The sequence below is a fragment of the Nelumbo nucifera genome, chromosome 1, assembly GCF_055504915.1.
Source record: "Nelumbo nucifera cultivar China Antique chromosome 1, China Antique-T2T, whole genome shotgun sequence".
Lineage (NCBI taxonomy): Eukaryota > Viridiplantae > Streptophyta > Magnoliopsida > Proteales > Nelumbonaceae > Nelumbo > Nelumbo nucifera.
The window spans coordinates 84777246-84794431 of record NC_142649.1 but is presented as its reverse complement, the minus strand read 5'-3'; the positions used below and the strand labels follow the sequence as shown (position 1 = coordinate 84794431).

Below are 17186 nucleotides of genomic sequence, written 5' to 3'. Positions count from 1 at the left end.
CACTTACACAGGTAAGTATATTTACCCATGTTCTTTTATTTCTCAGGTAAATAAGGCAATGACCATTTTAACCATAGAAATTCATTATTAAAAGGAGCATTTTGTCCCATTCAAGTGTTGGCAACTTTTCCCCTATGTGGGAAAGTTATTCACCCACCTAGTTGAAAAAAGTTGAAAAAAGAACACCCTCTAATTCTTGGTCAACAAGAACATGAGATTCTTGGTCAACAAGAACCAAAATCCCATTAACCAACTTTCCCCCCTCTCCAAATCCAAAAAAAAAGAACACCCTCTAATTCTCATATGAGCTAAATAGATGGGGAATGGATCATTCCAATTCCAACTCTATTTTTATACTGTTATCTCTACCATTGTGATTCAAGCCACCAATATAGGGTTGTAGGGAAAAGGGTTTATGAATCTTTTCCAACCCATAAAAGTCGAAATAAATTCAGATTGAATTAAATCATATATAATTTGCATTTGAATTTTATCCCCCTATTACAAACGCAGAGATAGACTTGATTCATGCTCTACCATACAATTCCTACTTAAAAATTAGGGTAATGGGCTTTCTTCATTTTCTTTATGGCATGATGTATTTGACACCACTATAACGCAGAGCGACCATCTACTTCATGAACAAGAGGTAATGTTATAACCACCTTAAGCCACAAGCAACAACCGACCAAGCATTTGGGCAAACAATGCGAGCACGTGGAAAGGCGTTTGAGTGTTTCTTCTGGGTCCACGACATTTAGGCCCATGGGCCAATAAAAATAAACAAACAAATTAAAGGCGTGCCAACTGCCAACGGCCTATTCCAAAGAAAAAATAGTAGTAATAGAAAAATCATCAATTAATGAGTAACTGGATGACGATCGTCGAATAGACTGTTTGGGGTGTTGAGTGAACTACTTTTCTAGCTTGCATGATCGCCAAAAAGATTCTATTGTCTGTATGAATACGTCTGTTGTCTAATTACAAAATCAACCTCTATTCTGTTAATTAATTAATGTGCATTACTACATCAAAATATTGGGAATATTGATTGATTGGTGTGAGATCCTCAATCAAATTAAACCTTCATGAAATATCTCTGCATTATCATCCTTAATTAGAGTCCCAATCAACTTACGAGTGTAAAGATTATCCAAAAATCTGATTATTGAATCAAATTCAGATAATTCAAATGCGGTGATTGGTTTAATTCAGATATAAAATCTATATTATTTAATTTATTGAATCAAATTCAAATATGACCTGATTCAATTTAATAAATATATAATCCAATTATAGCATTAATATACATATATGAGATTATTTCATCGAACTATATCACAGATTATTTCTTTGTTTTGTAAAGGGTAATTATGGTAAAAACTCAATTAAATCTGATTCAGATTCAGATACTCAAATTAAATGTCAAATTTGATTATCCAAATATTTCATCAAATTCAAATTTGATCCACCTTTTTTAAGAATTCAAATTCAGATATGACCTGATTCGCTTCGAATTCACTATATTTACACCTCTAAATAAACCAGCTACATACATCCTGTAAATTGGATCTTTGTTACCTTACTCCACTTAAACAACGACAACAACAACAGCATACAAGTTGGACCCTCTAGATTAAGCACCAAGCTATACGATTGGTCTTTTCTTACCTTATTCTCCACAGTGGGGAAAAGTACAAGATGAGCTTTCTAATGGCTAGAGTGAATTCTCCAAGTATAAATTCTTAGTATCTAGAGCCTCAATAGTCCCTCCATTATAAGGGTTTGGCTAGTTTCATGTGCTTGTTTTGTTTTATGGGGTGAGATGCAAGGCCCATTGCCCTCATTCAAGCTTCGTCACGTCACCTTCTATTTCTACCACAAAATGGGCCCACAATAAAAACAAAAAACAAAAAAAGTGAAGAAAATGTAGCACCAGAACGTCATAGTTTTGGCCTTTGGGCCTTTTGACAGAGGAAAAACCACAGCTTTAGATGGATACTATGACTCTTGTGGTTGTGGAGTTCGAAGTGTTAATTCAAAAGCCTTGGCGATTTAATTTATTTCAACATCCTCTTTATTCAAATCTCGGCAGATTCTAATTCATGAACATTCACAAGTCAAGAGCTTTGTCCAGAGAATTACAAACTCTTCCTCATCCCTGCTTTGGCAACTTTTGGTCAATATAAACGTAGATAGAAGACAGGAACATTTAACAATAGCTAACCCATTAGACGCCCATGTCTCACTGACTCCAGGTCAAATTTTGTCGAGTCTAAATCATCACCTCACTCTGCACCAGGTGTACGTTAGAGACATGTAAAGTAACTAATGTCTACGTCCAATCCTTGGACCCAATGGACGACTGTCTTAAAGCTCATTTGGGTCTTCATGGGCCAATCTCTAAACAGTTCATTTGACTTGAATTTTCATAATAATTTGCATTAAGTGACACCACTAAAATTCATAAACTGGTCATCATGTGGGTCTGGCCCCAGTGGCTGAAAGCTAAAGTCAGTGATTGTGTCATATGCATATATACCTCTGTGATCTTCATGGGCCATCCCCTTAATCGGTACGTATAATTTGAATTGAATTTTGTTAAAAAGCACTAGAGTTCAAATACTGATGACTGATTTCGTGGGCTTTGTCCGGGACCCAAGTAGATGAAGCCTTACTGAAGGTAGTGTTTGGATCAGATGCTTTGTGGGATCCTTTGCCGTGGAAGAGTTCCCTATCTGAGGAGCGCAGCAGCCTGGTTGAACCCCAGGTCGGCAGCTCAAGAGCCTTTTGGCTGGATAGTTGCTATGTTTTTGCTTCCTCCATTTCTTGAGTTTCTGAGTAGCTTTCAAAGGACCCAGTTGGAGAACCTGCTAAAAAGAATCCAAAGCTGGTGTCAGTCCCTGCCTGTTGTGTGCTGGTTGAGCCTTGTTAATTCCAACCTCCAAAGGTATAATCATACAGGGGGCTTGACCATATAGTGACTATGTAGTTATACATTCAACTATAGTTGCTTTTTTTTCCAAAAAGAGAAAGAAAAGGCTTAAAAATATAAGAAAAGTATTATTAATAATCAAAAAATTAAGGACTGAAGAGGGGGAAGGGGAACATGAAAAACACCACCCCTTAAGAGAAACTATATTTAGTAGAGCGAGTTATGACCAGATCTTCAAAGAGTGCTCCTCACATCAACCTCATAGTATATCTTGGCCGCACATCAAGAACATTTCTTGTACTTATAATATTCATGGGAGATGTTCCCAATACACAATGGGATGAGGTTGTGAGATATGTGTGAAGAACACTCTGTGAGGAACAAATCCCAATTCTGCTAGAGCAATAACTCTTGAATATGGAAGGTGACCTTTATTTAGTCTTGACTCTTGGGGATCTAGGAACCAAGCCAAAAAGGATTCAAGTTTTTGACCAATCAAAACCCTCTGTGAAATGGTTCATTGGTTATAAGTTTTTCAGGTATCATGTCTCCAGCATCATAGATGCCATTATGGTTTCATAAAAACATACATACAACTAACTTTGTAAGCTTTTATTAGAACTCTCTCTCTCTCTCTATTTCTTTGATGGATAAACCATCCCACCCTCAAACAAGAAACATGACCAAATGCATGTTCACTTTTCACCAAAATCAGATAGCAAGTAGCCATCAGACCAAACACAGCCAAATTTATCTTGCGGTTTGTGGCCCTATGATTCACAATGTTTTGAGATGTATCCACATAACCAACCAAAATGGGTATCCCCTACAAGACAAATCCAGGACACGGATTGATTGTTATGTGCATGATCATGATGTAGAAATATTCGGGCCAAAGAATCGAGGTGGTATTATACAAAATTATCATCAGAGCATCAATGACATCGTACGTTGTATCGGGCTGAATTCATAATTCCTTCACTTGCCAAACTGGAAATTTTTATTTTATCTCTGTATGGATAAGATATGGCTGAGAAACAAGCTCGAGACGGGCTGGAATTTTATCTCAACAGAAGACAAATCTGTATGTGCATCTTGAATTGGCATGGATGTCTCAACTCTCAAGGCATCCATTCATTGCAGTCACAATGCAGGGCACATAATATGCGCATACATGTGCATGTTATTTCATCAATCTAAAAAATGTGCCCTAGAATAAGGAGCCTATCAAGTGATAAAGAATTCTGGAAGTGGATAAAAAAAGTGATGAAAAAATTATTTATTTCTTTTTTTTTCAGAACTCATTTTTTTATTTATTTATATTGTCATTCTTTGTGGGTAAACCAATGTTTTAAAAAAGGACCTGGAACCGGAACCATTTTGGCCACCAGTTTTTGGGTTGACGTACAGTTTAATTGTTCGATTCGAATGGACGGCCTATTCTGACAAAAAAAATTAAAATTAAAATAAAAATGGTCAAAAATCATTGAATGGGTCAATGGTTCGACCACCCAGGTAAATGGATTGTTGATCGATTCAATATTTTTTTGTCAAGGACCACCAGGTTTGGCGTAAAATGAAACCAGTTGTCTAGACGGTTTTCAGGCTGAACGATTCGACTGTCCAAGTCATCGGCAGTTCAAAAAACATAGGGTAAACAGATCCGGAAAATCAGTCTAGTGGGGTTTGTTTCTAGCTAACCTTTTAAGCTATTTTTGGTTTGAAGAAAAAGATAGGAAACCTACGCAATATAGGTTTCCCTACCTTTCCCTTTTTATTCAATCATATACAAACCTTGCATAGGTTTCCATGTTTAGATTTTTGCTTCAAAAAATTGTTTGGTAAAAAATTTACAAAACAAAAGGGATTTTTGCTTAAAAAAATTATGTTTAAAAAACAGAATAAAAAAACTTCATTTAGCTTTTCATGTTTAGAAGAAATATTTTGAACAAAATAGCTGGTGAGTAAACAAATATTAGAAAAGTGTTTTTTTTTCTTTTCAAAAAGCCCGTCGAAGTCAAAAAGTACTCCAAAAGCGGCATAAGAAAAAGTACGTTTACAACGTCTAAGATCGGAGCATCCAGTTTGGCAAATGGCAATTATGTTGCTTCGGCCAAACCAAAATGGGCCCTGATTAATGGCCTCTTTTTTTATTTTTTATAATCAGGCTGTGCTTGTTTCAATGAAAAAAGTTTCAGGCTGAAATATTTGAGCTTGATCATTTCAATATAGATGCTCTTGCCAATTATATAGAGAACCAAAACACATTATGAAATATTTTGCTCGTCAAATAAAGAGGGAAAAAAGGGAAAATAAAAAAAAATAAAAAAAAATAAAAAACACCATAACGTGGTCTAAAGTAGTCATATAGACTACAGATGCAATGAATAACCTGGCTTTAGGCAGATTAGCACAAGGTGGGATAATGCCAGTGAGCCAAAGTCCTGGTCTTCACAAGCAGGGGTGTCAATGGATCAAACAATAGTACATATTGAATTGGATTAATCCAGACTTCGTGGTCTAAAGTATTTATTGGATTGTGATGAAGGTAGATTTGGCCCTCCAGTGAAATTGTGACACCTGGCACCTCATGCAAGTCAAGTGCAGCCTCTTGACAACTGGGCAGCTCGGGCAGCTCGGTATAGCTCGCCACAGGCAGTTCGGTAGAACCTGCCATAGCTCGCCAGAGGCAGCTCGGCATAGCTCACCACAGGCAGCTCGGCAGAGCTCGCCACAAGCAGCTCGGCATAGCTCCCCCCCAGGCAGCTCGCCACTTGTAGGGTAGTTCGGTACAGAAGAGCAGTTCGGCATATCGCAAGAAGATCTCCTGCCTAACAACCGTACCTGATAGATCCGGAGACCTACGCCCACGTCTCTTGCCAGGCGGCGCCATGCCTGTCAGCCCTAAGAGTTGTCCCTTGCCTGACAGAGGCGGTTATGCCTGACTTGACAGGGGCTGTTACGCCTGATTTGACAGGACACCACTATATAAGGACTCCGACCCCCAAAAACAAAGGGATGGGGGAAAAAATGATGGTAACCCCTACTCTCTAGCTCTCTCATTTCTCTCCAAGCTCTCTGTAATCAGAATGCTAACTTAGGCATCGGTGAGTCCCCACTGAGAAAATACCCCCGGGTCCTCTAATTCAATTCTCGCAGGTCCCTCATCTCCCGCCGCCTACAAAGGAGAGGAAATCACCTCACGCAGAGGGTAGTCGGGTTGCACTGCACCAGGAAGCTCCACCATCCTCTGAGTTGCAGGCCGCCTAGGAGCAGGTCAAATAACGAGGTACTTAGCCAAAAAATTTATACATCACAAAAAATGGTACGTGACCAAAAACGGTTACATCAGATTGGATTGGACCTAGTCCATCCATAATGAATTTATATTGAATTAGGTTGGATTGAACTAATATCTAGTCCATTGATAGAAGATAGAAATGCAAGTATCAATGGACCAGGTTTGGATTGGAACCAAACTAAATCAAAACCAATTTGAACAGATTGGATGGTCCAGAGTATTCATCGGATTGGATTGGACCTGGTCCATCTGTTAATGGACTCATGTTGGACCAGATTAGATAGGACCAAATCTGGTCCAATTGACACCCCTATTCATAAGGCAGTTCTTAGCCCGGCTCAGTTATACATGACCGGTGTTAAAATAGGTCGTTGCTTCTCTAGGTTATTCTATATCATCCATGTTCAAGGATGATTTGTTCATTCAAGACCACCCATCAAAATAGAGGCCTCTGCATAGGTAACATCTTCACTTCATCATCATCTCAGAAGGGTCTTCTTCTTCTTCTTCTTGGAGAAAGCCAGGCTAACCAACTGAAAGTTTTAAAAATTCTAAATATGTACGCCCCATAAAATATTGGGCTGAAACTTGGACCATTAAGGGGGTGGGGTGTATAACAACATGGTTGGTTTTGTTTTTAAAAACATAAATAATTGCCACATCAGCATAAACAATTTTGCTGATGTGGCAGTTATTTATGTTTTCAAAAACAAAACCAACCATGCATGTTGTTGAACACCCCCTAAAAGTGGGTGGTATTTGGAACTGCACCATCTAAACAACCATGTAAAAGATTCTTGGGTTGTCTAGGCCCATTAAACCCATCTTCATGGTGGCGAAGTCAAATTCTCCAGATGCTTACACACTGAAATTGGAGCATTGGCGCTGCTGGAAGGCCTCAAATTGGCCATGGAGTATTTTGTTTTGATATTACAATTGGCCATGGAATTAAATCCCTATTGGAGGAAGTGTGTAATCCTCCTTGGCACATGATACCAATGATGAAGTTTTCTTACTACTTGGTAAAATTTGTTCAGGATTGCCAAAAGAAAGTAAAATTTGTTATTCTGTGCTTCAAACAAAGTGGCCACCTGATTTCTATGCATGTTCTTAATAATTAATATCTATATCCCCCTATTTTCACTTGATCAAACATCAAGACTTACATTGCAGTGAACTTGAATGAAGCTTGCTTTCTTAGTTAAAGGCCACATTTGGTCACGTACAGAGGGCGACTCAAAATTGGTGATTGATTGTCTCAAAGGGAAGGAAGTGGCACCGTGGAGCATCAAGGACATGATCGAGGAGTTCTACTCAACTTGTGAGGCTTGGAGGGTTAAATGTTCCATATTCCCATGTTTACAGAGAAGCAAACCTGGTGGCGGACTACGTGGCAAACTTACCACAAATTGGAGCCAATTTGGAGGTCCAAGGCAGGAACAATAGCTTAGTCTCCTTGTGTCTTGCGGATGCATGGGGGAAGGCTTGTATTCGAATAGTTTAATTAGGTGTTCTTTTTTTTTTTTTTCAAATTGGGTAAGTATAAGTTTTGGTTTACTTTTGCTTTAGGCTATGTTTGATTTGAAGGAAAAGGTAGGGAAAGATTCCTGCCTTTCCCTTCCTTTCCCAACTATTTCCTTCAAACCAAACGCAGCTTTAGATTTGACCTTATCTTATTTGCTTTTGATAAATGAAATAGGAAGTAAAATGGTGTGATCCCACCTCATATGCAAGAGAATGGATGTAAGAAGAGGGTTATTTGTTTGGGAGTTTAGAAACTAATAAGAAATTTGGATGGCGCCCCCATAAGTGGGATGAAGGTTAATAAAGATGGGATTTTTGTGATAGTGATTCTTCTTCTTTTGGACTGGTCTTTAGAAGGGTTTTTCACAAAAATCACCAAACCAATCTGATATAGCCAGTTTTTAAAGTTTTTGGGTCAGTTTCGGTTCATCAATATGTATAAACTGAATGGTTGGTCCGGTTTTCGGTTTGTATGTTTGTAAATTGAAAATAATACGACCCAAACTAGTTATGTTTTATTATGTTTAGTTTTTAACTCTCTATATATTTGGTCTTCAGTTCTATTCATTAATTACGTTTCACTCCTTTTGATGCTACTAGTTAATTTGTGAAACACTCAAATTTTATATAATTAATGCTATTTAACAAAAGTAGGAATCTCTCTCTCTTCATTAATTGTTTTTCATTTCTTTTGAGAATGCCTACTTTCTAGCTTGACGTGTGAAAGACTCAAATGACATTTAGGGCCTATTCATTTGCTATGAAGTTTGACATCTGAAAGTGTAATAATTACATTAAAATGTATATTGGTATTGGTGAATGTTTCTTTCCTTTGAACTCTAAACGTAGAGAATGCTGTTCTGAATTTTGAAATCTGAAAACTATCAAATATCCATTTTAACCCCAAATATAAAAGTTTTTGTTTATCTTTTTGGGGGTATTATTGAAAAACAAAAAGTTGTATGAATGCACTTTAAGAGATAAGAGATAAGAGGAAACGAACAACCAATTTTCTCTTAAAGTTGAAAGATTCCTCTTAAGAAATAAGAATTAAGAAGAAACGAACAAGCCCTTAACCAATGTTATTTTAGTAAGTTATGTCTTGACTTTTTCTACTTTTACAATTACATTGAGTTTTTTAGGTAAAAGTTGAATAAATGACACATGTACAAGCTTTACTTTTTAGGTCAATCATACTTTTTATTGGGACTGAAATGTTAAAATCATGAGTATCATTAGTCATTGGGCTAAAACTTACCAAATCGAGAAAATGACTCTCAAACCAAGTGGTCAGTTTCCATGTATGGCCGGTTGGTTCCAATTGGCCAAAACGTTAACTCGAGTGGTCAGTTCAATTCAAAAAATCATGTATAATCGAACCAAACCGACATGTGTACAGCCCTAGTCTTTAGAGACACTGGATATTGTTTTATTGGGGCAGACATAAGCTATAGTGGTTGTGAAGTCTAGAGGCCTCAATAATATTGTCCTTGAATCAGATTGTTTGCAACTTATTAGTGGACTCTCTAAAAGGTCTTTGGCTTGACAAAACGATGCTTTTTTCTAGTTAAAGATATTTTGCATTGTGTAGTATATAACTCATCCTCTAGCTTCTAATGGCTTTGACCTTACTAGTAGTTGGTGTCTTAACCCTCTAGCTTGGTTGGTGGTTGTTTTAAATTTAGATAGTGAAACTATGTTGTCCTCAAGTCTTAACAGTCAATGTAGTTCCTGTTTCGCAAAACCCAACAATGCAGATTCGGATGGCACCTGAAAACAAAAGAAAAACAAAGATAAAGAGAAGCAAGCAAAAAGGACACACAGATCTACATAGTTCGGCTTATAGTATACGTCCACAAGTGGAGGAGTAGAAAGCCACAATGCAATCTATAATGGAGAGTAATACAGAGTTGTGCACTCACAACCTCACGGAATACCCTAAACCCCAAAATCAACCTAAAGTTGTCACTCTTCTCTCACAAGACAAAGTATACAAGAGATAAAACATTTGAAATACATAACTCTTCGTATTCAGTTCGAATCATAAGCTGAATATGGATCGTGTTTGTATGAGCCAAGCCTATGCTTCCACCACAAACCACTATGAAATTTTATTTTCGAGTTTTCTCAACTTAATTCAAAGCGGGTCACAACAAAGAATTCAAGGCATAACCATAACACTTCCAAATATTATTGCCGGTGTTGGTGTTAGTGTTTGTTGTTCTACTAGAACTTTGTTTTGTTCTTTTCTCTCTTATATATTGCTCTTTCTTTCTAGAGTTGGAAGCAAAATTATTACTCGTTATATGAAAGAAAGTTGAGGTAGGAAGAAGGTGGTGCAAATTTTTATAAGACAAAAATAACCTTATATATTATAATTTTTCTTTTTTTTTTACAATAGAATTAATGTTGTAAAAACATTAGGTTACACATTGTTTCAATGGAACCTATTAGGGGTGTCAATCGACCGATTTTGATGCAATCCAATCCAAACTTTATCAAATCGGATTTGGATGGTCCGTTATAATTATTGGATTGGGCCAATCCAAAATAAATTAGTCAATGTTCTTATTAGTCTAAATTGGACCTAATCACCTAAACCAAATTTCCAATAGGCCAATTCTTTGTCTAATTTGAAACCGATCAAAACTGAAACCAGCATAAAATCACTTTTATGAAAGAACTTTTACGAAAGCACTTTTATAAAAGTAATTTTATGAAAAATACTTTTATGAAAGTACTTTTACAAAAATACTTTTACGAAAGCATTTTTATAAAAGCACTTCTACATAAGTACTGTTATAAAAGCACTTCTACATAAGTATTTTTATAAAAGTACTTTTAAGAAAGCACTTCTGCTACAAAAGCACTTTTATGTAAGTACTTTTTTTAAAGTATTTTTATGAAAACACTTTTACAAAAGTACTTTTTCAATGCCAAAAGGTACATTTTTGTAATTTTCAGATTTTCTTCATTTTAATATATTTTTATAACTTTTTATGTGTTGTATTTTTATATAATTTTTTATATTTTATTCGGTTTGGATTGGATCCAATAATCCAGTCCATTTGCATTTTAATGTATTAGATTGGATTTGGATTGGATTGGGTCCAGTCTATTTGTAAGTGGACTCACATTAGACTGGATCGGATTGGACCAAAATCCAGTCCAATTGACACCTCTAGAACCTATATCTACTTTTCCATTCCAAACTTCTAAATGAGGCAATTAAATTAAATACACTTGAGGCTCATCACTTATGAGAGACTCTGTACTAGCCCCTCAATCTCCCACTTTCCCACAATCAATTCTCTCCGAAAATCTACTTTTTCTAAAAAGTGCTTCCATGCTTATCGCATCCAGGAAGCTAATGTGCGCCATTAACACCAACATCTCTATATAGATATAGATGACTCGACTCTTTATCCATAACTTGAAATTATAGCGCATCCAAAAGCAAGAAGAAAACATAGACAAAAGTGGGCTCAAACAAGACGAATTGGATGGTTCATGTCGAAATTATTAACTCGGTCAGTTTAATTAATTAATTGGATTCGATTGACCATTTCTCTTTTGATCTGCAAATTAAATAAGATCCACATCTTACAACAGTAAGTAATTGAAGTTGGGGATAGATGAGCTGAGCTATCTGTCTAATTACAAATTAAAACAAAAGAAACTGACAAGGTATAAGTGAATGGTGGTGAAATATTTTTGGAAAATGGACTTAATGCTTTCATCATCCCATTCTTACGCATCCAACCATTCCTTGCTTCTTTTTAATCTCACGCAAAGAATTATTGTTTGCATGTTGGAGTCAAATGGAGCTTCTTCAGCTTTGGACACTCCCTGTAGATGTCTTGTAATTTTGATAGTTTATCAATATATATATATATATATATATATATATATATAGTAGGGACTTGTCTGATGTACAGGCTTTGTTAAGTGAAAGTTAAACAATAGAAATACATAAAAGTATATAATTATTTTATATTTTAATTTTTTAATAATCAATCCGGTCGAATTCAACCCGAGTTGGTAAGTTTTCTAATATTTCCGATTGGCTTTGGTTTAACAATTTTTCAACTCGACCAAGTTAGGTCAGTTTCAATTTGGTCATTAGTAAACCGGCCAAAACTGAACTGACTGGGCCATAGATATATTAATACTTTATATTTTAAATATAATTTTTTAATACAGAAAAGTGGGAAATTCCTATATTTCTTAGTCTAAAATATTTTATATCATGAATTTATTTTTTTTTAAATACCACTGTAATTTATTAAAGTTAAATTTAATTTTTAAGTTTAAATCTTTTGAAAAAACAAACCAAACCAAAAATAGACCCAAACAGATACAACCCAAGTTGGCAGGTTTTCACTAATGGTCAATCGTTTCGGGTGACAAACTACCGACCTAACCAGGTCAATTTGGTTGGCAGAACAACTTGCAACCGAATTGAACCAATCCTTGAACACTCCTAATTTCAGATAAATTAATAGTCTAGTCTCTAATAAATAACAATAGTTTAATCTCCTATAATTATTGAAAATTTATAGTAAAAATGTACAATTATTGAAAATAAATTTATAATGAAAATACAATAGATATCTAATAAAAATACAATAAATACTGAAAACATATTAAATTAGTCAATAAGTAGTGTAATCTAAAATAATAGTTTAATCTCTAATAAATATTAAACAATAAATTATAGAAAATACATAATTACTAAAAATAAATTTATAAAAAATGCAATAAATACAATAAATTAAATTTCAAAAGTTAAACAATAGTTGTTTAATCTCCAATAATTATTGGCAATTTACTGTTAAATAACAAAACAAAAATAGATTTATAAATAATTATTGAAAACATATTTATCAAAAAAACAATAAATAATTACTGAAAATAAAATAACTATTAATTTTTGTGCGTGTGTGTGCATAATGAATGTATACTATTATTGTAAAATTATTGCAAATAAATATTATTTTTTTTGAAAGTTATTTTCTATAATTATTAATTGATATAAGTGAAATTAGTTATTTACAATATTAGTTAGTTATTTAAACAATATTGTTATGTAAAATTTTAAAATATTAATTATTTATTGAATCTAATAATATGTATAATTATAATTAGTACTATTATTACATAATTCATCATTAATTTTTTAAAATAATAAATTATTATTAATATGAATATTATGAAATCTATTATAATTATTTTTCTACTTTTAAGAATTTTTTAAAATTTATTACATAATTTCGTTATTTTAACTATTTAAAAATTAGTCATGTTATATTTGGTTATTTAAATATTTAAATAATATATAAAATATATTAAAATTTTCATTATTTGAAAATTTTGTTATATAATTATTTAGCTATTTTTAATGTTTTGTTATTTAAGATATTTAGTTACTGAAATATTTAAATAATGTTTTATTTTTTAATGTTACTTTTTTATTATTTGAATAATATTTAAATTGAATAATTCATAAAATTATAATTTATATTTGTTGCTGCCCGGATTGGGTCGAGGACAATAATGTAATTATGCTTCCAAGACGAGGGTTGGCTGACAAGTCCAAGGGTTGGAGAGCCGAGGGCCTGTAAGTCCAACCTGTAGAAGAAGAAGCACATCAGAGGCCCTAGGTGTTATCTCAGGGGCGGAGACTCCAACGATCAAGTTAGTAAGGGCGTAACAAGGAGGGTAGGATGAGACCTAAGTAGGATAGCTCAGAAGAAGTCACCAGGAAACTAGGGAGCTGGGAACACTAAATGCCAAGATCGCTTACTTGGGGAGTGAAACCACTTATTTATACTTGAGCCTGCCAGGAGTTAGTTACAAGCGGACGGCCAGGACGCAATTTGCCCTGTGCCACGCACCGCTATCTAAGATTACCACGTGTGCATGCACCATTGGGCCTGCAATGTGCGCCTACATCATTGCCCCCACTCTTGAGGCCATGGTGGAGGTCTATGTGGTGACCTCGGCTTTGGCCGAAGAGAGTGTATCATCCTTGTTGGGAGGCGCTAAGTGGCTTGAATTGGCAAGGACCTTGGCTTCGGCTTGGCTAGGGAGAGCCTTGTCTTTCAGTGCGGAGGCATTGGCCTCGGCTTTAGAGGGCTTCTCTGACTTGTCTTAGTGGTTGTTGTTTCGCTGGTTCTGCCTCTTGGGAGAGCTATGGAGGACTGGGACTATGGAGGCATCGGCCTCGGCTTCGAAGAGTTCGGTACCATGCATGGTATGGGTACAAGACACATGTGCCCCCCAGTTGTGTGCTTCGTAGTTGAGCTAATGAGCCCATGTATTGGCTAGGCGTCGGCCTCAATTGGTAGTTACCATGTGAGGTACAGGTGACTAGTGGGCACGTCATGGCCGTGCGAGGGACGGGTGTTGTCGTCAACAAGTTGTGGTTGTATAGGAGATGGGTCTCGACACTGGGTACTGACTATGCATGTGACGAGTTTCATTGTCAATGGGTCAGGATCATGCCCGAAACATGCATCGAGTCGTGATCATACGCAGGATGGGTCATTGCATAGTGACTGTACGCAAGACGAGCAACAGGTCGACTGGGTTGAGTTGATTCTAGCTCAAGATCGTCGAGTGAACCGCTTGACTCAGTGAGTGAATTGACTAACTCGTTCGGTGTCATTTCATCTTCTCGAGGCAGCTGACACGTGTTGGACATCGGTTCAAATTGTTAAGGTGGTTGTTCTGTGGCCATTGGATCGGGGATGATCTGAGCCATCCATTTTCCTTTAAATAGGGCACTTAGTTGAGTAAGTCTTCACCATTTTCCTTCAAGAGCTTCAACCTTTAGACACCTCGGTTTTCAACTTCGTTCACCCTTTGACCTTCCCAGACCTTGTCCATTAGGTAAAAACTTCAACCAGTAGCCATGTCTTGTTCAGATTATGGTCCCAAGTGCTATGAGTGTTCTAAGGAGTCGGGTGCCTTCTCGTCTCGTGCCATCACCTCGACTAGCAGTAGCAAGAGCTACCCTAGCGAGTCTGAAGGCCCTATTCCGAGGCCCAAGATCCAATTGCTGAAGGAGAGGAATGCCCCTATGGGTGTTGAGTGTAGCCGACAGGCGATGAGTCTCCCCATGAAAGAGTTAGGTTGATGAGATTGAGAGACGCTAAGGGTGCCGTAGGGTCTCCCAAAGTGGTCGAGGGTGAGGAAGTCCCTAAACTGAGTCCAAGAATGGTAGCTGAGTTCACGGCCTAGGGGGTAGTAGTGGAGCGCCTTGAACGCTCCAAGTTAGATAGCACCCTTGGCATAGAGCAAGTGCTGCCTCTTCCTCCAACCCTCAGGGAAATTCAACTACTTCTGCATTTGCACATTCAGGTATATGGGCTATTGCCAATCATGTAACTATCGAGATAATCGTAGGATCCCTTGGATTATTGACCCCAGTGCTTCTAATCATATGATCATCCTTTTAACCTTATTTATTTCTTATGATTTGCTTCCTGGCCGTGATAAGATTACCCTAACTTATGGTTCTCTTGCTCCTATCTTTGAAAAGGGAACCATCAAGGATATAAACTCTCTTTCACTTCCATCTGCTCTTCATGTCCCTAAACTAAATACAAATTTGTTATCTGTGAGTAGTTTAATTAAATCTTTGAACTGCAGTGTAATCTTTCTTCCTTCTTATTGTGTTTTTTAAGACCAGAAGTCTTAGAAAGTGATTGGGAGTGGCTATGAAGTGAACGGAATATACATGTTGGATACTCCTGGACAAAGCCAAGGACAACCTGGGAAAGCTACTTTTGGATCAATCTCTTCAGAGTCTGTTAGTTGTGTCATGTTATGTCATTTTCATTTGGGTCATCTTTCTTTTTCTGCATTGAGTCATCTATTCCCAGAACTGTTTAAGGGAATTAATTTGTCTATTCTTCATTATGAGTCGTGTGAGTCAAAACATTGTAGAAGCAGTTACCCTTTGAGTAATAAAAGATCATCTTCTCCATTTCATATTATGCATTCTGATGTGTGAGGGCCATACCACTTACCCTCTATGGGTGGCTATAAATATTTTATCTTGTCCATTGATGATTTTTCACGACATACTTGGTTATTTATAATGAAATCATGTGATGAAATTTCCAAACTTGTGAGGCAGTTCCATGAATTTGTTCTTACTCAATTTGATACTAGAATCAAAATTTTCAGATCCGACAATGCAAAAAATTACTTTGAGAATAACCTAACTTGTTATCTCACTGATCTAGGGGTTATTCACCAAAGTTCCTATGTTCAAACTCCAGAACAAAATGGACTTGCTGAGAGAAAAAACTATCACATTGTTGAAGTTGCAAGAAGTATCATGTTTGCCTCACATGTTCCTACAAGATTTTGGGGGGATGTTGTTCTCACTACAACCTACCTAATTAATCGTATGTCATTTAGAGTGTTAGGTTTTAAGTCTCCTTCATCCGAGTAAGGACCTTTCTCCTATTTGCTATACTTGTTATGTACACATTCTAAGTACCCAGAGAGATAAATTTGAACCAAAAGCCCACAAGTGCATATTCCTTGGTCATGCCTCAACACAGAAGGGTTATTGTTGTTTTGATCCAAAATCTAGAACTCATTATGTTTCAATAAATGTTACCTTTGATGAGTCAACTCCATTCTATGATTCTTCTCTAGGGAAGCATTATTCGAAGGGGGAGAATTTGTCACAGTTGTCTGCCCTCACCCTTCTTGTCCCTGTTGAGTCTCCTCTTGAGCCATCTTCTGTTCTCAATGAGTCAAGGGAGGAACAATCATCTCATTTTCCTTCCAATATTCCTATTCCTCCTCCATTACCTCCTCGTCCTCTCTTTAATCCCAGGTTGTACCAGTGGCAAAGAACTAGAAGTGGGCAAATTGTTTCCTCAACATCACATGAGCCTCCTTCACTTCTAATTACCAAAGAGATAATAGGTACTAATACAGTCCCTTTGGAGCCACCCTTCTCAAACCTTGATGTCCCAATTGCTATCAGGAAAGGTAAATGGAAGCGTATTGCACATTGCATTTCCAAACACCTTTCCTATAGTCTACTTTCTCCTTCATATTATCCCTATCTTTCTTTTGTTGCTTCTAACCTTATACCTAGGTCAGTATCAGAAGCTCTTGTTGTTCCAGAATGGAGGGATGCTATGAGAACCGAAATAGATGCTCTGCATAAGAATATAATATAGGAAATGGTTTATTTGCCCAAAGGTAAGGAGCCAGTGGGTTGTAAGTGGGTTTACACCATCAAATACCATGTTGATGGCACCATTGAGAGGTACAAAGCTAGGCTGGTTGCAAAAGGCTATACACAAACATATGGGATGGACTATGTGGAGACCTTTTCTCCTGTTGTAAAAATGACATCTGTGCGGGTTCTACTATCTTTGGCTGCTCATTTAG

The 17186-nt window shown here is 36.5% G+C and overlaps 1 protein-coding gene across 1 annotated transcript; it reads left to right on the top strand.

The window, feature by feature from the left end:
• Positions 1–15504: 15504 nt before the first annotated feature.
• LOC148803502 (uncharacterized) lies at positions 15505–16972 on the top strand. Its single transcript, XM_088896407.1, has 3 exons — positions 15505–15576; positions 16280–16778; positions 16893–16972. Exons 1-3 carry the CDS (start codon positions 15505–15507, stop codon positions 16970–16972), a joined length of 651 nt encoding a protein of 216 aa, XP_088752533.1.
• The last annotated feature ends 214 nt before the right edge of the window (positions 16973–17186 follow it).

What these genes read in the sequence shown, in the direction of transcription:
- LOC148803502 (XM_088896407.1), top strand. Translation starts at nt 15,505, where the DNA reads ATGTTGGATACTCCTGGACAAAGCCAAGGACAACCTGGGAAAGCTACT. An exon ending in GATCAATCTCTTCAGAGTCT is followed by an intron (nt 15,577 to 16,279) that starts GTTAGTTGTGTC and finishes CTAAGTACCCAG; the next exon opens with AGAGATAAATTTGAACCAAA. An exon ending in CCCAATTGCTATCAGGAAAG is followed by an intron (nt 16,779 to 16,892) that starts GTAAATGGAAGC and finishes TACCTAGGTCAG; the next exon opens with TATCAGAAGCTCTTGTTGTT.